The sequence below is a fragment of the Sceloporus undulatus genome, chromosome 3 (assembly GCF_019175285.1).
Source record: "Sceloporus undulatus isolate JIND9_A2432 ecotype Alabama chromosome 3, SceUnd_v1.1, whole genome shotgun sequence".
Classification (NCBI taxonomy): Eukaryota; Metazoa; Chordata; class Lepidosauria; order Squamata; family Phrynosomatidae; genus Sceloporus; species Sceloporus undulatus.
In genome coordinates, this window is record NC_056524.1 from 64,186,342 (window position 1) to 64,214,145 (window position 27,804).

General features: G+C 37.7%; 1 protein-coding gene across 3 annotated transcripts in view; it reads right to left on the minus strand.

Moving 5' to 3' along the window:
- The window catches only part of GRIK1 (glutamate ionotropic receptor kainate type subunit 1), a 103,598-nt gene that overhangs the window by 41,438 nt on the left and 34,356 nt on the right, over positions 1 to 27,804 (minus strand). For 2 of the 3 annotated variants that reach the window (XM_042459608.1, XM_042459609.1), the window contains exons 7-10: positions 14,762 to 14,869; positions 6,537 to 6,650; positions 4,218 to 4,421; positions 2,733 to 2,956 (exon numbers count right to left, since the gene is read on the minus strand). In XM_042459608.1, the coding sequence (XP_042315542.1) occupies positions 2,733 to 2,956; positions 4,218 to 4,421; positions 6,537 to 6,650; positions 14,762 to 14,869 (650 nt within the window). Of the gene's footprint in view, positions 1 to 2,732; positions 2,957 to 4,217; positions 4,422 to 6,536; positions 6,651 to 10,743; positions 10,789 to 14,761; positions 14,870 to 27,804 lie in introns of all 3 variants that reach the window. The other variant, XM_042459607.1, reaches the window with a different exon arrangement.

Sequence of the window (27,804 nt, forward strand, 5' to 3'; positions counted from 1 at the left end):
TCTGGGGTTTGCAGTTCAGTGAAGCCTAAGAGTTCTCTGGCTGAGAATTCTAAATGCCCCTCCCTCTACTGCAAATCCCAGAATGCAACAGGAGGCAGCCGGGGCAGCTGAAGTGGAATAGCAGCACCATAAGAGTGCAGTGCGGTAATTCAATGGTTGCAAATTTGAAAGTGAAAAGAGACTGTATTGTTAGCCACTATTTTTTAAAAATTAACTAAAAATTGTCAGCATTACTGGCCACCAACACCACTTTATGTTGTAAAAAAAACCCCTGCAGAACTTCTAAAAGTTCTATCACCAAAATTAATACTACAATTTGCTTCACAGACCTTGGAACTGTATAATCAAGCTCTTGCTGGGAATCAGGAAGTTTCAAGTTATCTATCTATCTATCTATCTATCTATCTATCTATCTATCTATCTATCTATCTAATTTTACCAGAATTTCATTTAGCAAGAAAATATTACCAGTTTCAGTCTTGGTTCATTACACCGGGGGAGGAGAGGAATAATCTGTCAATGATAGTCAGATTGTTAGCCATGTATGAGACTGTGAGCTATGCAGAATCAAATCTATAATTCATGGTACAGTGAACAGAGTTTGTGAGGGTTTATGGCTATAAATAATGGTTCTGACAGCCTTGTATGGGGTTTGCATGGAAGCCAAGGGATATATTTTATTGTCTCTGACACATACAATTAAGCAGAATAGGATTTTCAAATATATAGGCTGGAATCCTCTATCATATTTACATTGTATAACTTTATGTATATTTAGCTATGTAACTGAAGAGCTAAGGAATCCTGATAGTGAACTGCAAAGATGTGTAATGTGACATCAGCAAGAGTGTTCCAATGCACACTGGGCACTATAGATGTGCATCAGTGCTCTCTACCAATGTCCTGTTGTGCATTGGTCCTATTGTAAATCAGTCTAATGCATAATGCTTACTTTGCTGGTTCCCCTATATAGTACCATAACAGCAGCCCCTTGATGAATATGTACATTGCAAAGCTGCTCAATTCTATTTCCTCCAGACTTAAGTCCATTTATGAATATCTAAGTCCCTAAGTGAATTCTAACCACTGTTATAAATGTTCTTTCATTTTAGTGTTTAAAGCAGAAGCAGACAGTATGACTTGCTTAAAACTACCATTTTCAAGTACCTCTATTTTGATATATGTTATGATTCTGCCCATCGTTATTAGATTTAATGTTTTTATGTAATTTTAACTCTGATTGTTTAATTCTTTTTTAAGGAGGGAATATGGTGTATATGTTTGTATGATTTTAAATGCTGTATGCCGCTTTAATTGTTTTCACAAAAAGTGGGATATAAATAAAAGTTTTATTTTTATTTTATTTTATGCACTGTAGGAAAACATTGGTTAGAGATGGGGAATCTGTCTCTCAAGTATCCTTGACGACCACTATTGAACTTGAGTTGTGCCCAGTGCTGCATAAGTGAGCATCTACTTATATGAGAATGTTTTCTCACCCCCTTTCCCCGCAAGAAATGGAAATAATATTTGGAAATATTTAAAAACTGGTCAAGTGTTGAGAAACCTCGATGAAAAGAATCCTGGACTGCCAAGAATTCACAGTTTGGGACTTATTCTACACAAAATTCTCACATGGTGATTTTGCACAGAAAACATTTTCTGTACAGGAAATAATATTTCATTATAAAAATATAATTTCCTGTGCAGAAGTTGTAGTTTTTCTGTGCAAAACAGCTGTGTGTGAATTTTGCATAGAATAAGTCCTGAATTTTGAACAGCCTTCAAAAACAGTGTAGTTTTCAATACTTTCTTGCACTGGGAAGAAAATTGCTAATTTTCTGTGCAGAAGATGCAGTCATTCCTTCCTTCAAGAAGAAACTCAGAAAAGAATTGCATCTCTTCTGCAGCCCATTTAATCCCAGCAACAATCACAAAGTCATCAGAAAGGACAAGGTTGTGGGACAGCAGTGGGAGGAAGGAGCTATCCTAAACTAGTCAGACCTAGATTGTGCAATCAAATTCTTATAAGATGCCTTTAAGACAACTTATGAATCACTGGAATTCTGGTGGGATTTGCTAGGTGGAGCCACATTAGACCAATTCTAAATGAACAGCATAAGCTACCTGAACACTTTTGAATATTCAAGATGCTTGCAGTGAAATTCAAGTTGCTTTCAATGTTAAGTTTGAAAGTGGTATATGACTTGGATCTCAGGGAGTGCCTCCTACTATACAAATAAGCACTGTTTGTTTTAGTTCATTGTACCTCAGTTTTATTAGTTCTAAAATTTTCTGCTTAATATAATTTTTCAGTGTCTTGTACATTGTCTTGGAACCTGTCTGAAAGAAGAACAGTTTAGAAGATTCTAAAATAAGTGATATCAATACATTATTATTTAGTGGGGAGAACCATGGTACTCATATCTGGCTTGTGGGCTACCTATAGGTAGTTGGTTATCCAGTGTGTTGAAAAGGACTACATAAATATGGCTCTTTCCTGTTCCACTGTAGCTTAAGTTCTTATTATTGCTGAAACCCCAATTATTTCACAAATCTTTTAGGATCAGCTTTTACAATAATAAAACTCATTAGATCACAATATTGTAGCATAGAACAATCCACAGAACATCATGGGTTATTATTTCTAAGACAAGAATCATTTACATGACAAGCATATAGCAAGGAAGTAATTCACATCATTTTGTGTGAGCCTGGATTTTTGAACTTACCTTGCAATGACAAAGAGAACACAACTGACTCCAAGGCAGGCTAGGAGGACATACATCCAAATATCAGGAGAAAGAGGGTTTAGAAAGGAGAAAACACCTGGGTTTGTGCCATTAGGCTTTCGGTACAAAATACTGATTCCCAACGTCATGAAGGGTTTTGAAAAGTCAATTACTTTTTCTCTTACGTAGGTAATAGTAAGAGGAGCAACTGCCAAGTCAGCTTTCTGGGAACACAAAATAAAAAATGATCTTCTGAGATATTTATTTCCACTCAAAAACAAAAACAAAACAAATATATCTAAGCATATTGTATTTTGATTTTTTTACTTATTTGTTAAAGCATGCTAACAGAAACAAGAGGAAATTTTCTCACAGATAAAGGGGGGGGAGGCTTTTCTCATTCAGCAGCAATAGCAAGAAAAGCTAACTTCAGATCCTAATTTCATTTTATTCACTTTACAATAATAAAACTCATTAGATCACAATACTGTGTGCAGTGTGTTGTACTGTGATGTCTTAAGGCAGTGGTTCTCAACCTTCCTAATGTCACAACCGTTTAATACAGTTCCTCATGTTGTGGTGACCCCCAACCACAAAATTGTGGTGTCTCAGTTTCTAAGACCATCAGAAATATGTGTTCTCCGATGCTCTTAGGCATCCCCAAAGGAATCGTAACCCACAGGTTGAGAACTGCTGTATTAAATTATATCATTTTTTCTATTTTTAAAGCACAATCCAAAGTTTCATCCTTGTTTATGTGACTACAATAAAGATACAGTGAAGCAGTACTGATAAAATCCTAGTGGAAAGAATCTGTTATGCATAATCAAAAATCTCACAGAGCAGAGATCTGAAGAACTTTAAAGTTGGCATTTTCATGGGGGATTTTTCAAGTGGAAAATATAAGTGTACAGTACAGGTGACACAGGTCTCTCAAATGCTGAGCCTTCAACATTCTTAAGAGATATGGACCCCCTATTCATACAATGAATAGTTGGGCTCTTTTAAAAGAGAATGTCATTCTATGGACATATTCAGTCTGGCTTAAAAGACAAGGAAGTCGCAGATTTTGTTCCTGTTCGTTCTGATTTTAAACCAGTAGGTTTAAAATAAACCAACTTAAGGAGATGGTTAAAAGTCTCTGATGATATCAGGGGCTGGCAGAAAATATTCTGGGATAAACAAAAACATGTATGGCTCTCTAACAGAAGATCAGAAAGAACAGGAATAAACTCTGGAACATTTCAATCAATCTGGATGTACCATATGTAGACACTTAAAACCACAAATCTTCCTGACAAACAATATATCTTTCCCACTCTAATTCTCAAATAGCTGTTCAGAGTACAATCTTATGTGAGGGTAAATCCTATTACTGTAAACTCAACAGGACTTCCTAGTGATTTAAATTGTCTGCTAATTTATATATTTGTATTAGGACATTACGGAATGAGTACAATAGCAAATACCATTATTCAATCTTACATGATCTATGAGTTCTTTGACCATCCCATTCCATTCTCCTTTGTCATTCTGGGCTCCATATTTACCATCAGACACTAGTTTCACTTCATAGATGAAACCTAAAATGTTCGATAACTCCTTCAATAAATCCAAACAGTATCCTTCAAATCTGTCATTTCCATAAAGGGGTTTGTCAGATTTCTTGTACATTACATAGGGATCTTCCTGTATGAAAAGACACAAAGACATTGGTGAGAAACTGGATATGTTTGAGATTACATCAATTTTAAAAATATGAGAAATATTTTGCCAAATATTTGCCAAAATTATATGTTCTATTTTAGTTCTCTCTCTCTCTCTCTCTCTCTCTCTGTGTGTGTGTGTGTGTGTATACACACACACACACACACACACACACACACATAGTCTAGCAAGTGTAAAGTTTAAAAGCTCCTATTAGCATTAACAGATGTTTGGTATACAAAGTATGAGAGATTAAGAATAATGAATGCCAGAATGAGAATCATGTAGGAGCACCAAACTAGGGTTGAGCCAGATGAACATCTCCCATGAATGTTTTCATAAGAAAAAAGGGATAGGAGGCGAAATGATTTTTATTATTTGTTTGATTATTTTTAAAATGCCCAAACTGCTTTTAAGCCGCCACTCTCAGAGCAGTTTTTAAAATTAAGACAGAAGAATACAATGGGCCCTTGGTATCTGCTGGGGTTTGGTTCTAGGACCCACAGTGAATACCAAAATCCGTAGCTGCTCAAGCCCCATTATATACAATGGGATAGTAAAATGGTGTCCCTCATTTCTTTTTTAAAAATAGCAAAATGAAAGTTTGCTTTTTGGAATAGTGGATGGGTTATTTTCAAACCATGAGTGGTTGAATCTGTGCATGCAGAATATGTGGATAAAGAGGGCCAACTGTATAATAAACCCTAACAAATGATTACAAGTAGCACATGCTGAGGTTTGGGGGGTTTAACACTAGCAGTCTTCTTACAAACAATAAGATCTTCACAGAGCTAATCAAGTCTGGTTATCAGTATGCAGAGAGGTCTTGGAGCATTTTTGAGACTGTGAAAAAGAAGTTGTAGCATAAGCTTTCATAGAATCTACTTTCTCACATATCCACTCCATGCATCTGAGGAAGTACACCTAGGTTTAATCTGCACTGCAGAAATAATGCAGTAAGTCACTGCTTAAGATCCTGATTAGGTTAGTCATGCTTTAGTCACAGTTAAATCAATGGGACTCCAATTAATCAGAACTAGCTGGTTGACTTGATTTCAATGGGAATTGAGCATGACTAAAATAGTCTGGATCCGACCTGCGGTTTCTAGGCTATCTCTTTTGCTAACACTAGCTTAACATTTCCTTCTTTGTTGTGCAGGAAATATACAGTGAGGAAAAAAGCTTAAGCAAGTGTTTTTCTACATTTTAAAAATAGATTAGATTCCACTACTTTTTTAAAAAAGAAAGGATGATTAATGTATATTTCACCGAATAATTCTTCATGCAATGATTTTTTTAAAAGGCAGAGAGCTCACCTGAAGCAAGAGAGAAAGGTCAAGACAGACATGTTGCTTTTCCCTTCTCTCCCAAATAATTCAAGCAGAGATGTAATTCTCACTAATGCTAGTTTCAAGAAGAAAGCTGAACATGTTTTATGACAGAGTTTTGTTTATGTGTTTTAGCTTTATTTTTTTCAAAAAAACACAGTGTAGTGGGCTAAAAATATTGACAAAAAGGGTGATGCTAGGATTATGGGAAGAATGTACATACAGTCAACTCTCCATATCCATGGATTCTGCATCCATGGATTCAACCAACCATGATTCAGAAATACACACACACTCTCTCTCTCTCTCTCTCTCTCCAAAAAGCAAACCCTGATTTTATCATTTTATATTAGGGACATAATTTTACTATGCCACTGTATATAATGGAACTTGAACATCCATGGATTTTGGTATTCATGGAGTCTCCTGGAACTAAACCCCAGTGGATACTGAGGGATCCCTATATGCATGAAAATGCAGTTCTAGTTCACATATGAACTGGATATAGTTGAACGATTGCCTGCTAAACACTGCTCAGGAGTTGGACTCATGTGAATTCATAGGGCTGGTATATCTACTGTATGGAGCCCCCCATGCCTGTGATAGTGAAAATGGTTCTCCAGAATCACCTGGATGAATTCATGGCACAGGTCCCCACAAATGGTCCTTCCATAGTGACAAACACAAGTAGTGGTTAGGAGGACTCTCAGGCACCAAAAATACAACACAGATAATCTATGAAGTGAAGGAATGGCTTGCCAAAACTTACCAAAATAGTGGTGACTATGAGTGTTCGGTTTGCCAGAGAATCAGTGATATTGGTAGATCTGTCTTTATTGTTGTCAGTCATATTAAGGCCACTGTTTGAATTCCAAACCCCGATCTACAGAGAACATAGCAGGTAAATAGCTTCTGACCTTCATTTATGATGTTAAGAGAATGACATTGCATATCAATGAATGTGAAAAACCATTCTATACAGGAAATTTATGTGAACTATCACATCACAGAAGCAGACTACAACACTAACCATATGAGATATAGAAAGAGTAGACCTGTCACATTGTAAAGTAAGGCGTCTACAAGGAATGATGGATTATTAAGACAGTTAGTTAGAGGAAACATAGTGTTCATTCCAAAGCAGGCTGAAATGGGTTAGTTGTAAGTGTAATGTTAGTTGAGTAGGGGAAAAATATCTCTGTAATAGTTAGCAGATATAACTAATCTAACCTGGATTTTACACTATGCTATAAATAGTTGTTTAGGGCTGTAATTCTATTTTCTTACTTGGGAGCAAAAAGGTACTTTTCTGGAATCCACTCAAGGTTTTAGTCTCAGCTTCAAAGGACATACCAAGGTGTTGAGCCCCATTTTCAAAATAGCACAAGGGATAGCTCTTTTAAAGTTTAGACCAAAATTAGGAGCAGATTCATTACCCCACTGGCATGGGAGCCACCAGACTGCATTGGTGTCTGTTGGCTAAGGGACTTTGGGAGTAAGCCCCAGGGAATCCCACTGAATCAGCATATACAGCATTGGATTGTTAATTTTTGTAAATGGAGAGGGGAAACATTTGAGATTACTTCCTTAAAAACCAGCAACAGATTACCAGTTTAGACATTATGTTGAAACAGACTAACTTTTCTCTACTCCCCTAAAACTACTGATAGCACAGATTTATTTTAGTTACTTCATGTCTATTGTCTATGACAGAAGCAATAAAATAACCCACTAATCAAGTGACGTAGCTCAGAAAACTGAAGGGTGGGGGAAAAGAAAAAATCTGTTGTTACTGTCTCTATGTTTTACATTATGTAGCACCAGGATTTTCAGATACTTTGGTTTTCTATGTGCAAAAGGCAGATTTCTAGTTTCAGCAGAATTTGAATCTGATTGCATGGGTGTAAACTGCAAAGAAAGGCATGGAATATTTGTAAATTTTTAATCACTTAGGACTTTATACCCTCAGTATTTTATACCCAGGTTATAATTGCTACATAAGATGCAGTCTGAACCTGTGTCTTACCAGTCTTATGCACTGTACTGACACAACTGGAAGACGTTTGGGAAGGTACCAGGCCTTCAAATGTTGAACTTGAACTCCCACTCCCACAATTCTTCATCACTGATTCTGCTGCCAGCAGCTGCTAGGACTTGCAGTACAATAACCATCTGGAGGGCTGGCAATCGCCAACTAACAATCATTATTTTAAAAGCAAAATTTCATCATAATTTGGGGATAATACCAGTGGCCCGCTTATTATGTCAGTTAAAAAGAATCTCATATTGATGTGGCATTATGAGGTCTGTTAGTATGGGAATAACCATTGAAGTTTTCAATGGCTGAAAAACAGCAGATCATAATGCTAGTGCTCATTGCTAATGATTTTGGTTTTTTACTGCCCTCATTCTTCTAAGACTTCACACTTGATTTGGTTTTCATGATTAAAGCTGTACTTATTTCTGTGAGTATGGGCTCAAAAGCACAAGCTGCCTTTTGCTTTTGTTACTCTGGGTCTGAGCACCAATTTCAGTACCAAATCATCTATTCCCTCCTGATACTTCTGTGTTTCTGGGATAACACTGCTGTGTTTTTAGTTGCATAGTATATGCCTTCATCTGTTTAATCTCAAAGGGAAATCAATTCTGTGATATCGATTCCCCAGTAAATTAAATCCTTGTAACCTCATTTTTGTCTATCTGCGGAAAAAGAATATAATTAATGTCTTTTTCCCCCTGAGCATTAAACACTGTGCCAGGGATGACGATAATGATTGAGGCCCTCTTCAGACCAGCCTGGGGGCAGAATCGGGGTGTCGCATCCAGATGATGCACACCCTAACTCCACACCGAAGGTGCCATGATGCCGCAAGCCACTCCACATGGCGTGCACCACCATGGCACTCCATATGATGCAGTAGGGAAGGAGTGCCATATAGCTGCACCGCTGTGGCTATGGCACCCTTTTGAGGGCACAAAAAGGAGCCACTTTTTGCAACTCCTTTTCACACCCTTGAAAGGCCAGATTGGGGCAGTGACGTGCAGTTGCCACAGCCCTGATCTGGCTAGGAAAGGGGCAGCATCCTGCCGCCCTTAGGGGCAGTCTGTTGAGCCCCTGAGATTCTAGTTTCTTGAGTCTCAGAGAGCATGAACAATGGTTGGGGTGATGGGGTCATAGTCCAACAACTTCTGAAGGGCAATGAGCTCCACATCACTACTCTATGCAGTAAAGAAAGAAAGAGACATGTTAGTCTGTTTCAGCATAACAATATATAAAGAAATTCAGATACAGCTGATGAGGCAGACTGTAGTCTATGAAACCTTATGCTGGAAATTTCTTTTTCCCAGTTAGCCTCAAAGGTGCTATTGGATACCTTTATGTCTTTCAATGCAGGGAAATTATATATCTATGATGCTGTCACATACTGATTGAGAGACCAATGGTCCATTTTGCCCAGTGATATACTTTCCTAGAAGCAACACTTTAATCTCAAGTATAGTTTTTCAGCCTTATCTGAGATGCTGAAAACAAAGACAGCAGGAACTGAGTCTTAGAACATTCACATATAAAGTTACACATTTTTGACAGTTCAATCCTATACCTGTATTAACTTGCTTGAGAGTAATTTAATTCAACATAACTTAAATCTGTGTAAATACATATCAAATTACACTACAATGACTATAATGCACTATAATTTGAGACTTAAATTTTCTTGACAAAAAGAAACTGGAAAACATTTATACAAAACATGGTACAACACAGCCACAAAATATACAGAATAAAATATGTACACTAGCATTGGAAAAATGGCAGTGTATGTCAACCTTACACTGATGAGAAAGATCAGTAAGGTGTCAAAGGAATGAGACCAAGGTATTACATCATTAGGGTGAATTGATGAGATTTATTGCAGTTTAGTGACAAGTTCAGACTAGAATGACTAGTTGGTATTTTCTAATTTCACCAGAATTTGGTTTAAATTAATTCAATATAGTTTAAACTGTCTATAAAGAAAACATCACCTAGATATGTTATATCAGGCAGTGTCATATTTATCACTGTTGAGAAAAATGAAATCTCTTGTTACTAGTTTTCTGCATCTCTCTCTCTCTCTCTCTCTCTCTCTCTCCTTGTCTCCTTTTTTTAAAATGCTGAGCACTGGGAAAGTAATTTGTTTATATACTGCTACAGTGTTTAATTATATGGCCTTTGGGAAAACATTTGTGATTTATTGAAAAAAACCTATGATGTATCCATTCATAATGTTGTACTGAATGGTGGCTCTGCACCATTTGCAGAGCAAGACAACTGATACCTGCTGATGCCTCCATTCCACTTTGGACCTCCTGCAGGGCTTCTTGTGGGGGGATCTTCATAGCAATGTGGCATATGACCCAGAGCACTGGGGGATTGGAGAGATCAGCCAAGAATGGGTGACCTGCCTTGCATAGGTGCAACACATTCCATTAATACAAACCACTATTGGGTACAATTCACAGCATATTAACTAGCCTCTGAACACTTTGTAAGATTTGTAAAGGACACTATTTAAGCTAATACTATTTGAAAAATTCTGTGCACAGTACACAGACGATAGGAAAGTCTTATCTTGCAGAAAATACTGCAGGTGTCATCCTGCAATGTAAGATATATTGCAAAGATTCTATAGGGATTTCAGCATTTAGTTGATAGCTGTATTGCACTCTAAACTGGAATCTGTTTCATACAGAAATGACCCTCTAGTCTATTTTGTAGCAAAACTTCCTATGAGTTCAGTAGGCTAGAAATGCACCCACAGGGATAGCTAAAATGCAGTGGTTCATCAAAAATCTATTCTACACAGAAAAGCACATTCTAAGACAGTCCTCTGTTGTCTCTAAACTGCAATTTGAGATCATTTATCAAAACCCCGAGGAAGAGTTTTTGAAGACTCAACCCAGCAGTTTCTTATATCATCTCTCCACATACAAACCTTCTTCCATACTTTATATAAATGATTAGTAACTTCACCAGCAGCCTTAATTTAGAAAAGAACAAAAAAGAAAACAAAAAGGTCTTCATTAAATATGAAAAGCAAATCTATACTGTGCTGTACAACCTTAGTATTTTCATTTAAATCTTCAAACAGTATAAAGATTTACTGAGCCAGTTTTTGTAGGACTGTGTTTAATAATTGGTAGCACAAGCATTAAGTACCGTTGTGTTTAATTATTGATAGTACTGACCATATATTTATTTAAATTAGAGGTTTTCTTAGATTAGAACAAATGCTTAGAGCCTAAGATCTTTTCAGTACTGGCCTCTTTCAGAAAACTATTTGAGGACACATTTTGATTATGGATAACACTACACATTGTTGCATCATGTCTGAAGTCCAGAAAAAGGCCACCTTCCACAGTACAAGAAGTTTCTGAATCTTTTATCTGGCCTGCACTGTAACAGAATTTCTTGACTGTAATACAGATATACTTCACTTAACAAAGCCTTTGACAAAGAAGTTCCTTTTTACAAAGTCATTTTACACCCCACCTTTTTCTTCCTTATCCTGATTAAGTCCAAGGTGGGTTTTTAAGCAGTATTGACACTGGAAAGATGGTGAAGGAGGGCTGAAGTAACACAAATGTTCAGAATGAGGTTGCAATAAAGTTTGAACTGGGAAAGAATGGGATACTACTGTAGTCAGTCCTATGGTAGTTGTGTGTGCCTGCCTACAACAGGAAAGGTAAATAGAGCAGCTGCTTCCAGAATCCCTTACTGGATATGTGTGAACATGCAAAGCTTACCTGACTTGATGGTTTCATTTCACACATGCATATTGTTAATTTTTAATAAAAACTTTGCTGAAATATATTGAGATGCTCTTTTTTTGTGGTGTATGAAACCTGTCCCTGTTCTTAATATGTTATTCCTACCTTTGGTACCAATTTTTTTTTGTTAAGAAGTGACACATGTACTTTGTTAACTGAGATATACCTGTAGTAATGTTTCATACAGTTTTAGCAGCTTTGGCACATCTACTGAAAAGATTAACTAGTTTCCACAAGAATATTTTTCTATTGCTCTTGGGGATCAGTGGCTTGGAAATGAACAGGGAACAATCCTAAACCAGCCACATTATTTATATATTAATTCATGTGACAGAGGATCTGGATAGCAGTCTTGTTGTTTATAGGATTCTCAAACCTGTCTAGATAAAATATAACTGTATCTGACCTTTTTGCTTGGATGTGATGTCTAATTCAACAGCTTACTGAAAGTGACATGAACAGAATATAAATTTTATGAACCTCCTTTGTGCATGGGTAGTGACTGTGTATGAAATGACTGTGTGTGCCTGAAGGGATTCCATAGAGCTCATCAGAGTCATCCCCCTTGCCACTTCATTCCTTACTATGAAGGATCATATTCTTCCTTAAGAGCCTGCCTGTGCTTTGAGATCTGCCTCAGAGGCTTTTCTCTCTGTCCCACCACCCCCACAGGTATATCTAGTGAAAACACAGGGGAGGACCTTCTCAGTGGCTGCCCCCAGACTCTGGAACCCCTTTTCCCATAGATGTTAGACTGGTACCCTCCCTACTTTCTTTGCACAAACAAAGACTTGTCTGTTTTGACAAGGATTGTATAAGGCCCATCTCACCTATACAATGTACTGGAACTAACTGCTGTGCTGCTACTGTTGCTGTGTGGATGTATGCATGTGTGTACACATGCATGTTTATGTGTTTAGTGATGCATGTTTTAACTTGGTTTTAATTATTTTAATTGTTTAATCTCTTTTAAACTTTTGCTTTTTGTGCATTTTTAGCCTGGCCATTTGCAATCAGATGAACAATATTGACATATTGAAGAACCGCTCATGGATCAAGCTGCTGTGGGGCAGATTCCCCTTATACCATTTGGAAAGAAACACACAAAAAAGACATAAAACATTATAGATAAACTCATGGGTTTTAATACAAACAACTATACTACATGTTTTTTTCCTTTCCTTTCCTTTTCTTTTTACCAACAAAATAATGCACTACCCAGGTTATGTATTCCTGAACAATTCAGGTTAAAAAGTGAGATTGCATATATGGGCCTAAATTCAACATGACATTGATACTGGTGTACTAGTGTGAAAGAACTTAATTCTTCTTTGCTTCCTCCTACAGCCTGTGGAGCTGCTTTATAACCAGAGGGTTTCCTAGGGCTCTAAATCAGCTTTTGGGTGTATGGTGGATGCTACTAGAAGGGGAGAGTCCCCTTTCCTCTGGATTCTTATGATCCACCAGTGGGAGCCAAGTGTTGTGCTTGTACAAAATGAAGTATATGTATATATTTTATTTATTTGGTCAATATATTTATCTCAAGTAGATACAGTATTGTGGCTGTAAGAAGTTTTTGCTTTGTTACTTAAGGATGATGAGGTACTGTCATTTTGTATAGTAAAGCATAGTTTCAGATGTCAAATGATAAAAGAATGTCAGATGTGAATTATAATACAAATAATGACCCTCATCCAAAAATGTGCATGTGCGTTAGCTAGGGCATGCATGCCTAGCCCTGGAAAATAAGCTTTAATTAATTATTCTAATTAGCTGTTTGGCAAGGAGGACACAGCAGGCGGTAAAATAGCTGATCAGAATATCTGGATCATTTTTAACAGAGCTACAGGCATTGCAGTTCTTTATTAGACTTAGCACGGCTTTTCAGCTTTCTTTTCAGCATGCTTCCCCCAGGTTTCCTTGCCCAACATTTGGTTTCCTAATTAGAATGGAACCTAGAGCTAGAGCTAATGGAACCTATTGTACCTAGAGCTTATTATTAGCTAGAGGAGGTTTAAAAAATCGAATTACTGACTTTTGAAATGTAGGCAAGATCCTGCATCAAAGGAATAGCTAAAATATTGTAGTTATGATCCATCTTCTTATCTGACCCCTGAAACCCTACTTAAAAGCCAGCCAGCTATTCTGAGTGATGGAGTTCTGTGGTGCTGGCCAGTGCAGCCTTGCAGGATTACATGACAACCTGCCACCTACCAACAGTACAGTGAAGAATTGTGACAGACTCTGCTTCTGCTCCTTGGTGGAAGGAGCCTGGCCACTTCATCCTGCAGCCTCCTGCTTGTCTGCATCACAGAACTCCATTGCTCAACATGGCTGGCTGGCTGGCTAGCTCACTTTTAAGGTGGGTTTCAGGTTCACTTGTGGGCAAGGCAATGGTGACATAATTGGAAAGGTAAATAAAAGCAGTTATAAGGTCATAAGTCTATCTTATGACATTGCAACTGCCTAATAGGATGTCAGAAAATTATAAGCAAATACAAGTGGGCAAACTACAAAACAGTGTATTGGTACAAACCACTAGGACTTTGTGAAGTCGAAGGCTTTCATGGCCGGCACTCATAGTTTTTTGTGGGTTCTTTGGGCTACGTGGCCATGTTCTGGAAGAATTTATTCCTAGGAATAGCCCAAAAAAACCCCACCTGCAAAAACTACAGAAGCATAGTGGTAGTCTCCCGTCAATATCATGCGATAACACAAATATTATCACATGATGTCACAATTATCCTGTGAATAAATTCTAGTGCCACTTTTTATTCATGGAAAAGCTATATGAATAAAAAGTGGTGTAGAATGCCTCTTTAGTCAAGGGATTATCGTGGGATAATCACGACATCGTACGACATCATGTGATAATCTTCATGCTATTGCATGATACTGATGGGAGCATACCGCGGTGCTCCCATCTTTTTTGCCAGTGTAATAATCTCCTAGGACTTTAACTGAACAAATCCTACTGAAATGAAAGGAAGATATGTAAAAACAGGGAAGTGTTCTTCTGCAGCACATAGTTCTTTCTATGGGACTTTAAGAGGATAAATTCCAGATGGATTATACCAAGTATTAGTTCACTACACCTTCTAAAACCCACCTTCAAATAAGTATAGTCTTGCTGACAGTACCATCTGGCTCACAGCATGAACACAGTGATACCAAACTGGTTACCTTTTCTGTTCCTTCCTCCTTGAGGCTAATGATGTCCAGATCAAAATCTTTTCTTAAGCCATCTGTTTTGTTGAAAGTAATTCTCCCTGTCAAACCATCCCAACGAGCCTAGAGAGGGATTGAGAGAAAGAGATGATTAACTTCACTTTAATGCTTAACCTCGACATTTGGAACCCCATCGAAAATAATTGCTTCATACTCTCCCTTTCTTGCTATAATTACTTTTGAAAACACTCTGCATAAAATACTCTACTTTGATTGGTTTTATATTTTTCTTTCTCAGCAGTTTTATCAGTAGTATACAATAAGATGAGTTCATGTATACAAAGTATACCTATGGCAGACTGTTCAACAAAATTCAAACTCCAAACAATACTTTATAAGCAATTTTGAGCTGTCACTTATCCTAGTCTTATCTCAGTCCTTTGCACTGTCTCTGAATTACTAAAATGAACAGCAATGCCATTTCCGATAGATATTAAAACAATTCTTGTATAAAAAGTCAACAGGCAATAACCTAGGATCATTAGAATACCTTCACTTCAATCTAACTTATACTATAATTAATAAATAAGCAATAAACATCTTGATCTCCTAATTATTCTATTGATTAAATATTAATAAGTGATCTTTCCAGTTTCACATCTCTGCTGTTTAATTGAAGTTGCAGCCAAATCTCATTCTATCCATAGATCCTGTATTATTTCTATATACATCGAGTGCCTTTCCCCCCTCATTAGTTGCACAAATCAAGACAATTTACCTCTTTAAGTTCAAACGCAATCTTCAAATACCTTTATTTTCAACAGATGTAATATTTCTACAGATCTGTATACCCAGCAGGAATTTGGAAATGCCCTTTTTGAGCACCATCCCTCCCCACCGATCATGCCAGATGGCCAGCTACTTTTGAAACTTGAGATGTGTTTATAATAAACAACAATAACAATATGGAATGGAAATCTATTGTCCCCAGTTCTAACCTCATTCCAAAAATGTCAAAAATCTTACTGGGCTTGTGTAACCTTTTGGGTGTATCTATGACATTTTCCTGAATTGTGGCCATAAAAGTGTCAACTTTGTATTGTGCTGTGCTTGTGGCTATAGACCTTTGCTGCAAAAAGCATCTGCAAGAAGCTGCAAAAAGCATCGCAGTTGCGACACACGAGTGTGCAAATGGCGCACTCGTGATATTGCAAGCGCAGGGGGACGTGCAGACGCTAAGCGTCCTAAGTGTATAGGGTGCTGTCATTTTGTACGTGCTCGGCACGTATTAGGGTTAGGGCGTCCAGAAAGGACGTCCTTTCGTAACCCTAGTATGTGCCGAGCATGTACTATTAGCGCGTCTGGAACGCGCCTACCTGACCTTTTCCCCAATACTGAGACTCAAAGGAGCTACCAAAATTTTAAGGTTAAAATGTATATAAAAACATCAATAAAATATATATTAAAGCCTGGGAGTAGCCATTGAGAAGGCCCTCCCTCTTGTTCCCACCAATTGTACCTAGGAAGTTGGTGGGGCTGAGAGAAAGATTTGTAATTCAACTCCAGTTTTCACACATATAGTTCTAACTTCTTAGAATCAGTCATTATTAATGACAGAGTGTGACAATAAATATGCTAGAAAGAATGAAAGGCACTTGCTATTGTCATTTAGAATATATCTAACAGGGTAAAAATTACTGCTCTTATAAAGCATTTCCTGCATCCAAACTGTTGTCAACTGTCCTTTGGCAACTCACTACTACATTCCTCTGTATACTACAATAAAAGATGAAATGGCTTTTGTATTTTTCAAAGAAGTAGCCATGTTAACCTCTTGCAGCACAAAAAGCAGGAGGGGTGAGGGAGAAAAGGAATGTAGTAGCACCTTTAAGACTACTGATGGTTTTTATTTTAGCATGAGCTCTCAAAGATATAATCCACTTCTTCAGATACAATACAGAATGATATCCAGGCCTCAGGATATAGGTTATATTTACAGAGTTGTGGGAGTGGGATGGAGTGTAATAGGATTCAGAAAGATGCGACCCTTTTCAAAAGCGTGGTGCCAAAGGTCATTCTGAAAGATCTATATCATCTTATCAGCCCTTTGAAAAATTAGCACAAGGGTCATGATTTGCATTTTTCTGGATCCTATTACTTTCCATACCACTGTCACTCCAAAAATTGTGTAAATAAGCTTTGTATCCTAAGGCCTGGACACCACTCTGTACTAGATCTGAAGAAATGGGTTTATCCAAAAAAGCTCATGCTAAAATAAAAATCAATTAATCTTGAAAGTACTGCTCCATTCCCTTTCCCCTTCTCCTCCCTCCCTCCTTCCTTTTTATGGCTTCTGTATGGCAACATTTATTTAGCTCCTTCTTTTTTATCAAACAGTTTAAAATACACAAAAGGCTCATGATACATTGCAACAGAGCATTTGTTTCCATTTGTAAAGTCACAGCTATTCTTCTTTGCGTTATTTTTAAAATTTTCTTCATTAAACTCATTGCGGAAAGTCATCAACTAACAGGGTTTTGCACACAGAACTGACAGGGATATGATTAATCTCTCTTCTTCTTGTTTAATCTAGACTTTAGGACTCAGCCCACTGAAATGAATCTCATCATGCGCACAGCAATCATAATCACACTACACCTACAGCTTTTCTGTTGCATTTGCATTACATCTTTGGTGTTAAGTGAAGTATGGCAAAATTTGTAAGAGATCTGCAGTGATTTAAGACACACAAAATAGGCTCTTCAAAAACATAAATGGTAGTTATCTTACAGATTATCACCAAATAGCCATTTCTTGATGGTTCTAGTAGAAAATTATCAATTTTCAGTTGACAAGTCATTTGTCACTTGGGCATCAAAAAGTACCCACACAGCACTTGTTGGATTAAACTTGCATCTAAACTTTCCATTTACCCACATCCTCAGTAAAAATATATAAGCTTGTACACCTTTACTGTTGTACTTACAGATGCAATTTCAAACTATCAGTTATGGTGTTACAAAGAACACTATTTAAGGTCTATATCCTAACTTTCTGATGCAGCACCTACACACATATTTACTGCTAGTGCTTAGTCTTTAAGATTAACATCCAAAGCCCTAGTCTCTGTTTCACTGGTAAATGTGGTTAGGTTGGTGAATACAAGGAACAATGTCTTTCACTGTGTTTGCTCCACCCTTAGGAATGCTTACCCATGGCCCCCTTTCAGATGATCTTTTGAAAAACTTTAACAAGCACTGTCATCCACTCCTTCTATCCTAATACACAGTCTATTCTTGGCAAAACTTTACCACCACTCATAAAATACAAATGAATGCAATCAATCAATTGAAATCAACTGCTCTTCTTATTTAAGAGAACATTTTATTCACTAAAATATATTGTAGGAATGGTACTTGATGAACTATTGTTTTCTGCATTTTGGTTCCTCCTGCTTTAATCTCCTCATTGTATGACCTTGTAGCATCCTATGTGCGCTCCCCCCCGCATTTATAGAAAATCACAGCGATGTCATCAAGTAGCCACTTCAACAAGATTTCCCTGTTTGTGCCATTGACAATTACTTTTCACATGCCTTGGTTGAAGTGGCTGTGGTTTTCTACAAGTGGGAGGGGGCACATAGGATGCTACAAGATCACTGAATAGCTATTCTCTGTGTTCCATATCAGTGACAAATGGTTAGGATGGAATGGATTCTTATTAGCAACAGATACTGTCAAATGCAGGTGCACAACTAGACAACAATCAAGTAGAACATACACATACACCATGTAAAGGTTCTGTTTGGCCTATCCAGTTGCATACAAAACTTTGCTCAAATAATTGGTAATAAGCCTGGTAGTTGGAAGAGGGAGCAAAAAGTGAGATAGTGCAACTCTATAAAACACATGGCCCAAACAGCTGGTTGGATTTATGTATTAAAAAAAATCATTCCAAAACTGATTCTCACTTGTGGGGGCAAAGTGGACCATTATCACCACCACCACTATGTTTTTACCTGTTGTGAGAAATGTTTGCATCCCATTCATAGGATAAAGTATGTTATTTCTGTATATTTATGAATCTTCACATGTTTGTGTTGATTTCAAAATATGTGTGTTCATTTATTTTTTATTTATCTTTATTAATTTTCTAATTTATTAAAATACAAAGTATGAACATATTTACCATGTTTACCACTATTGGTACAATACAATACATTGATGCAACAGTCGTCCTTCTTTTAGTTTGGTATAGAGTAAAGAGATTCTACAGTTTGCCTTATACTATATACTACTATCAATTGTCAATTATTCTTTAATAGCTCTTTATTAATTCCCCACTTAATATTCCAGTATTCAAGCATTGGAAGCCAGTCCTTTTCATATTGTACCATATTTTTTATTTCTGATCTCATAGGATAATTTATTTTCATCTTGTGAACACTTTGTAGCCAACTTTCGATGTTTGGTGACTCTATTTTTTCCAATTTTTCACAATTTCAATTCTTGTTGCAGTGACTAAATAAAGTAATATTCTTCAGATTCTTTCTTCCTTAGCATTATTGATTAAACAAGTCATATTAAGTTAGTAAACTTCTGGTTTCTTGTAAAACTTAATCTTAAATATTGATTGGATTGTGGTATGAACACTTTCCCAGAATTTTTGTATAACCTCACATGTCCACCACATGTGGTACATCGTCCCTTTAGCTTTATTGCACCTCCAACATTTGTCTTCCTGAAGACTGTATATTTTCTTAATCTTTACTGGGGTGTAATACCATCTATTTGAAATTTTCATGAAGTTTTCTTTTAAATTCTGAGCAGCTGTAAATTTATGTGGTTTTTTCCATGTTTTTTTCCTAATTTTCTAATTTGATCGAATGGCCAAAATCCTGGGCCATAGTAGTTTTTATTACTTTTTTTCCAGTGTCTCTTTTTAATAAAACTTTATACAACTTGTTTATTTTCTTTTTCTCTTTTTTCCAAATAAGATCATCTATTTCATTTTGTTGTTGTTCTATTCCTTCTTTCTTTATATCTTCAAAAAATTTATTCTGGATTTGAGTGTAATTGAACCAATGTAACTTAAACCCCCTTTTATTGATCTCTTCTATATTCTTTAATTTTGTACAGCCTCTGTCATCTTTCTCAATTAAATCTTTGTAAGTTAACCATTTCTGATTATCTGACCATCTACCAAAGAGGCCTTCTTGAGAAGAAACCCACATTGGAGTTTTAGTATACCAATTAGCTTTGATTTTTTTTGCCATGAATTTAACAACGCTTTCCTAATAGGATGGTTACTGGAAGTCTTATCCACCGTAAATTTCTGATACCATAAATAACCATGCCATCTGTATTTTAAATCAGGGCCCTATAGGTTCAACATGTTCTTATTTTCCAGTTTTATCCAGTCCTGCAGCCATGTAAAATTAACAGCATGCAAATAAAGTTTCATATCTGGAAAGGCCCAACCCCCTCTTTCTTTTGCATCCCTTAATATTTCCCAAATATGCGTGTTCATTTATGTACATGTTTTTAATGGATGGATTGAGCACATAATTTCTGTCCATATTTTGGTTTGGGCAGCATAGACTGGGCAAGATTATTTTAAGCATGTCTCAGAACAAGAGTAAACAAAATTTTCATCCATTCCTAGCAAGAAGCTGGATTTGTTTATTCTAAATCTGGCTGTCAGTATCCACAAATCATTTGACTATGGCTTCGTATGTGCAACCAACCTAGCAGTTTGAAACATGTAAACGTACAGGTAGATAAACAGGTACTGCTTTGGTGGGAAGGTAACAGCATTCCATGCAGCATGCTGGCTCCATGACCACAAACCTGTACTTGACAATGTTGGCTCCCTTGGCTTAGAAACAGAGATGAGCACTGCTTCCTACAGTCAGACATGACTTGACAATCATGTCAAAGGGTAAACCTTTACCTTTACCTTTTACTGCATGTACAGCCCAACACCACACTTGCATGGTCAGAGCATAAACAGAAAACTGAATTAAAATTGTTTGTAGGAGATGCTAACATATAGTAATTGGTATTATCTCAAAAAATCGTACTCATTAATTTCTGCAACATTTGATACAGAAATGGTCAATGCCTGAAATTTTTAAATGAGGACATGAGTCTTAACAAAAACAGATTGAATATGGATGTATATTGATCTCAAAAGTAATCAAATGCAGTTTTCACAGAAAACCCAATCACTGTACCATTGACTAAGATCATTGTTTCACTTTCTCTAGATTTATTGTCCATATATCAGCAGGAATCAATATTATACCTTAATTGCCAGCCAAAGATAATGATCAGCTCACTCATAAATCTTTAGCTTCAAATGAAACAAATGAGAGTAGATGGTAATTCTACAGAAACTTTCTCACACTAAGACACTCTATATGCAAAACACTCCAGCCCTATCAAATATTTGCAGATGTTTGGGGATCAACTGCTCTTTATTCCACGCTAAAATAGCATCCCAGCTTGAAAATAAGACAAAGATTACCCCTCTCTTTAGGCCACTGATACAGTACAGTGGGGTTCATGTGCATGTATCTAATTTATGCAATTTTGCAAGTTGCTTAGCTCAACACCTTAAGGTAAAGTACTATTTCCTGGGCAATCTATAATACAGGGTTACAGGGACTATATTTATTTATTTCATTTTATTCTACCATGGATATGTTAAGCTGAGAGACAGCAACTGGTCCAAGGTTACCCATCTGTCTGCGTGGAGAAGTGAACCTCCAAGTAACTAGCTAACATGCACTGTATGTGAAGCTGTCTTTGAAAATCCAAATGCTCCAAAATAGGGAAGGAGGACTGTTAATTGGGACAGTATTGTCTGCACAATATAATCATGCTATCTTATGTTTTGCAATATGCACTTAATTTTTTGGGCAAAGTGATTGAGAGGGCAGTTGCCTTCCAACTCCAAGCCGTCTTGGATGAAACCGATTATCTCAACCCATTTCAAACCGGCTTTATGTTGGGATATGGAGTGGAGATGGTCACGGTCGCCTTAGTCGATGATCTCCATCTGGGCATCGACATGGGGAAGTGTGACCCTGTTGGTGCTCTTGGATATCTCAGCGGCTTTCGATACCATTGACCATGGTATCCTTCTGGAACACCTGAGGGAGTTAGGTAACAGAGGCACTGCTTTGCAGTGGCTCAGGTCCTATCTCTCGGGAAGATTCCAGATGGTGTCACTGGGGGACAGTTATTCGTCCAAGAGGGAGCTCAAATCGGGTGTCCCTCAAGGTGCGATTCTGTCCCCAATGCTGTTTAACATTTACATGAAACCGCTGGGAGTGATCCTCCAGAGACATGGGTGTGGTGTTATCAGTATGCTGATGACACCCAAATATGTTTCTCTATGTCTCCGACTGTTATAGTGACTAAGGATGGCATCTCTCTCTGAATGCCTGCCTTGAGTTGGTATAGGCACCTCAGGTCTGGGGAAGGAAATTTATCTACATGTCCTGGATGGGGTCACACTTCCCCTGAAGGATGAAGTTTGCAATGGGAGTACTTCTGGATCCATCTCTACAATTGCCATCTCAAGTAGATGTGATGGTCAGAAGTGCTTGGTACCAACTTTGGTTGATACGCCAACTGCGTCCCTACCTAGACCAAAAGGACCTTGAAGCTGTGGTATATGCTCTGGTAATCTGTCGTCTCATTCAAAAAGGCGACAAACCTTTCTCTTCCGGCAGGCCTTCCCCGATTGATAATGTTCAGAACCAATTGAATCCCCCTTTTATTATTTTTATTATTATTTTTCTTATTTGTGATTTGTTTTTAACTTTTAACTTTGATGTATTGTTATGTACTTTTAAAACATTTTTTGCTGCTTAATTTTATAGGTGGGAGGGAGGGTTGGGTCGGGGTTTTGTGGGGCTTGTTGTTTTTATTGTTATATATTGTATTTTCTTTGTTACCCGCCTCGATTCTCAATCGGAAGAGGCAGGATATAAATAAATATTTATTATTATTACAGTGGAACCTTATTATACGCGGGGGATCCATTCTGGATCCCTCCGCGTATAAAAAATCCGCCTATGCTCGAGCCCCATTGTTTCCAATGGGGCTCGTGCGCGGTGGCGCGGTGGCGCGTGAGGCGCAACGGGTGCGTGCGCCCATTCAATTGAATGGGACGTGCCGCCCCTTCCACCCCGCACGTGCCAGCGGCTTTGAGCGCCTATGCTCAAAGCCTCTTATAAAAAGACCGCGTATGCGGAGGTGCCACTGTATTATTATTATTATTATTATTATTATTATTATTATTATTATTATTACTACTACTACTACTACCCTTGTAACAAGTTCAGAAGCTTCAACTAGTGCAAAATATGTCAGCCAAACTGGTCACCGGTTCTTCAAGGTTTGACCACATAACACCAATTTTAAAAGACCTTCATTGGCTCCCAATTTGCTTCTGGGTGCAATACAAGGTGTTGGTTATCACCTTTAAAGCCCCACATGGCTCAGGCCCGAGTTACTTATGGGAACGCATCTCCCTATATAATCCACCCCGCACTCTGAGAACAATGGGGAAGAATCTGCTGGAATTAACAACCAAATTTGTTTCAACTTCCCAAAGAGCCTTTACTATAGCTGCTCCAAGATTGTGGAACTGTCTCCCGGAAGAGATCCATCTTACTACCTCCCTGGAAACTTTCAGGAGGGCAGTTAAGATGGAGCTCTTCCGGTGAGCATATCCACCCAACTTCATGTAAGACATAGATCCACCTCCTTGAATAGGATGAGAACATCCTTGCTCCACTGTCGCTTTGTGCTACTTGTTTTTAATTGTTAATTTTCATGTATTTTATTGAATTGCTGTGCTCTATTGTGTACTGTATTTTATGCTAGGTTGTAATCCCGCCTCGATCCAGCTAGGAGAGGCGGGAGAATATAAATAAGTTATTATTATTATTATTATTATTATTAGTCTGGTATCAAATTTAGCTGTAAACCTCAGGTCCAGGGGCACAGATAGGCTAGATTATAAATAGATTAAGATTGGTTTACAGTTGTAAACTGCTTAGACACTGCTTAGGCGGTATGAAGCAGTATATAACTGAAGCTTGTTTGTTTGAAGCTTGTTAAATAGGACCTGGACCACCAGTCAGCCAGGGCTGCTAGATACTCCTTGTTCCACCCTTCCAGTTTCTGCCATGGAAGGAGGAAGGGGGAAGAATGAGGAGCACAGGAGTGGACCCTCTAGCAGCCCTTGTATGCTAAGAGAGGACTTCGTAATCTCCATTTTCCTCTGTTCCTTCTATGGCCAGGAGGGTGCCCAAGACAAGAAGTCATGTATGTGTGCATATACACATGAATGTTGCATATATACATGTGTATTTATGGGGGGAATGACATTATGTGGCCATAATGTCTTCTGTTTCCATCTTGGGATGTGGCTCTCTGGAGGTACTTTCTGCCTCTGCATTGCCAGCCCCTAAGCATCACTGCTGCTTGAGTATGTATCTCTCTTTATATATTTACCTAGGCTCTAAAGTCTTCTTTTGAAATGACTTTCCAGGAGCCACTCTCAGAGGAGATGGAGCAAATAACAACTGTGGTCTTTTCTGTGGTGCCATGTCAATTAGCAGAAGTCTTCGCCAGAGACGCTGGCTGGATGCCTACACTATGGGCTTTTTTGTGCCAGGGGAAGACTTTCTAAATATGTTTTACTTTTCAGCCAGAGAATAAGACTAAGGCAAATTTAAGAGCAGAGGACAACAATACAAGCTCAAGTTATATTTTTAAAATTGGAAGACTTAATAGATTTAGCTAAATATTAACACCCAGCTCACCACAACACTGGTATCATACACCGGCTCTTCATATGTATTATCATTACAGCTTTTAAATGTCCTATGTGCTCTAGAAGAAGCACATTGTAAGATAAGATTGCATCCTAAGGTTCACCAACGTCAAGAAATCATTCTTCATTATTCTGAATAAATAAAAGGTCTAAGCATTTGCATTTCCTTTCTTTCCTTATTGAAAACAAGACGCTCTAAATTAACACTAAGCAAATATTTATGTTTGTGTCCATACTTCACAATTATAGTACTTTGATCCCACTTTAACTGCCATAGCTCCACACTATGGAATCCTGGGATGTGTAGTAAAGGCATATGCAGAATTCTCTAGTGTACTTTCTGGCATTCCAACATTTGAGTTGTCTGCTAAACATGTCACAAAATGGCATATCCCAGGATTCCATAGGATGGAACAAGGACAACTGAAATGGTATGAAACTGATATAATTGTGTTGTATGGATGCACACCTATGTTTCAAAACTCTGAAGTTTCAAGTACTACATCTGACTTCCAGAAAGGTCCCTTTGTCTTTTTTGTTGGTTTCAGTTCTTGTATTTTCTTACCATTTTTATTTCAAATCATCTTCTTTTTGATTTCTCCTATTTCTCTTCCTGCTTTCACACTCCCAGAGATCCCAACCCCCCTTTGGAATGCCTAGTTTTGTGCATTACAATCATTACATGTAGAAATAATGCCTCCTCATGCCAGCTATTTTTCTTTTTCTGTTTCTATAAGTTGATTTGATTTTTATTTTAACTGGCTGTAATTAAAGAGAGTGGAAGATGAATTGCATCATATACTAATATATAGAGACACACTGCACCAGCTCATGCCACACAGAAATATCTGCCAGTAGGGATGGATCATGCTTTGGAGAAGAACAAGAAAGAGCAACCACTTATGGAGAGAACATAAAGAGTGAATTTGATGCAAACAGGATGTCCACATTCTTAGCGGGAAGCAGAGAGAGGTTGCCCCCTCTTGTGATCTAAATTGCAATCCATCCACTTTATCCAATTGATCTCAGAGAAGTCCACTGAGAATCTGGCAAGTTGCAATTGTTCATTATTTCAGTTTCTTGGTTGTGCTAAAGGTTGGCAGAATCCAGGAAATAAGCTATAGCTCTTGCATAGTGTGATAGTTACTATGATTTGTATTCTTCCTGGTTAGCTGAGTGCTCTTGGAGTGTATTAAAAACTGGCATGGAAACAGTAAGGTTATTTCCAAATTTTCTCTTAGCTTTGTTTTCAGTAAAACTGCTTGAAAAAAGATGCCACATGTTTACTGACACATTGCAAATATATTCCTCCACTTCATCCTGCATCCAAATCCCCAATGCATTACTCTCGTGTAACTCACTGGGGAGTAAACATCAAGTTACGCCAACATATTGGCTGCACAGATATTATACTTGCAAAGAATTTTCATAAACAAGATCTGGATGCTTTCATAAAATTTTGTTTTTGGCTCCCCCCCCCCCCCCCCCTGCTTCTTTTGAACCATGGCCGGAATCCTGATGGGGTCTTACTTCTTTGTAAATGGACTTCTACAGGAATTAGAACTAGGCAGTTCCCTAACATTTGTATCCAGTAGAGAACTGTTGTTACATTACTATGCAGCAGAGCTGGAAAAATGAACAATGCACAACAGGATGTGCTTCACACTGATCCCAATATGCCTCACATCAGTCTTGATGCAGATTGGGCACCAATGCAGAGTGGGCACTCTTGCTAGTGATCCGTTACACATCTTTGCAATTCAGTAAATGAGTTTCTTAGTGCCTCATCTACATAACTAGGCATACATAAAATTACATAATGTAACAACAAATATCTTTTCAAATCCAGTAGTCGAAATTCAAGATGTTTAGCAAGTGAACTATTAATAGTTTTCATTCTTAGTCAAATCTTTCAGTGTTGCTTGCTACTCACACTTTTATGACCTTACCATAAACTTGACATAAATTAATCTTTCTTTCCAAGGTGCAAGTGCAATTGAAGCAAGTAATCAAATTTTCGGAATCAAGTGTACAGTGTACAGATGTGGAATATTGGCATGAAAAACTTCTTATATTATGCAGTGAGGTCCACATTCTAGTCAGCAAAATATGTTGAGTTCTATAAAGTCATTATATTAATTATATAGGGATCAGATTAAGAATAAAGAAAACCAGATAAAGATTAAAGAAAACCAGAGAAGGGAGAGATCCCAAATAATTTCTTATTTTATTTTTAGTCTACACTATCCAGAACTAAATGAATTGCATGTTGAAAAGGAATCTACAATCAAGATAGTAGATATCTGTAAATTTCAAAGAAAACAGATCTATTCCACAAATGTCCATGTGGCTAAATCCAACTGCTAGAGTAGATCCATTGAATCAATTTATTTACATTAGTGTTGATCTATTCAGTGGCTAATTCAGTGTCTCTGTTCTAGTTGGCCACTGGATTTTATATTAGTTCAACCATCATTGCATCCTCCATAGAATCCTAGGCAGAGCATGTTGCTAAGAGAGTTCTGAATTCTCTGGTAAAGACTCTATTTCCACTTTCAGAACAACAGTGAACAGGATTTATTGGGAAGCGGATATGTTTATTTACATCTGTACTACTGAGCCAGTGTGGTGTAGTAGTTTCAGCATTGAGCTATGACTCTGGAGAACAGGGTTCGAGTCCCCACTTGAGCATGAAAACCCACCGGATGACCTTGGCCATGTCCCACCCTCTCAGCCTCAGAGTATGGCAATGACAAATCCCCTCTGAAGAAACTTGCCAAGAAAACTCTATGATAGGTTTGCCTTAGGGGTCATCATAAGTAAAAAAAGTAAAAAAATAAATAAAATGAGTTGGAGTCACACAACAAACACCTTGAGACTTAAGCACCTGAAGTGTAAGGACTCTCACACAGGTAAGTGCTACGTTTGTTGTTGTTGTGTGCCTTTAAGTCATTTCTGACTTATTTCGACCTTATCATAGGGTTTTCCTGGCATGATTTGTTTGGAAGTGGTTTGCCATTCCTTTCCTTTGAGAATTTGACTTACCCAGGGTAACCCAGTGGGATTCCACAGCTGAGCAGATATTCAAATCGTGGTCTCTCAGTGTCGTAGTTCAATGCTACACCATGCTACTGCCTCTTAAGTCAGAAGACCTTCATGCTTGCATGCCTTATGTGAAGAATAGCATGGAGTGGTTTCTGCTT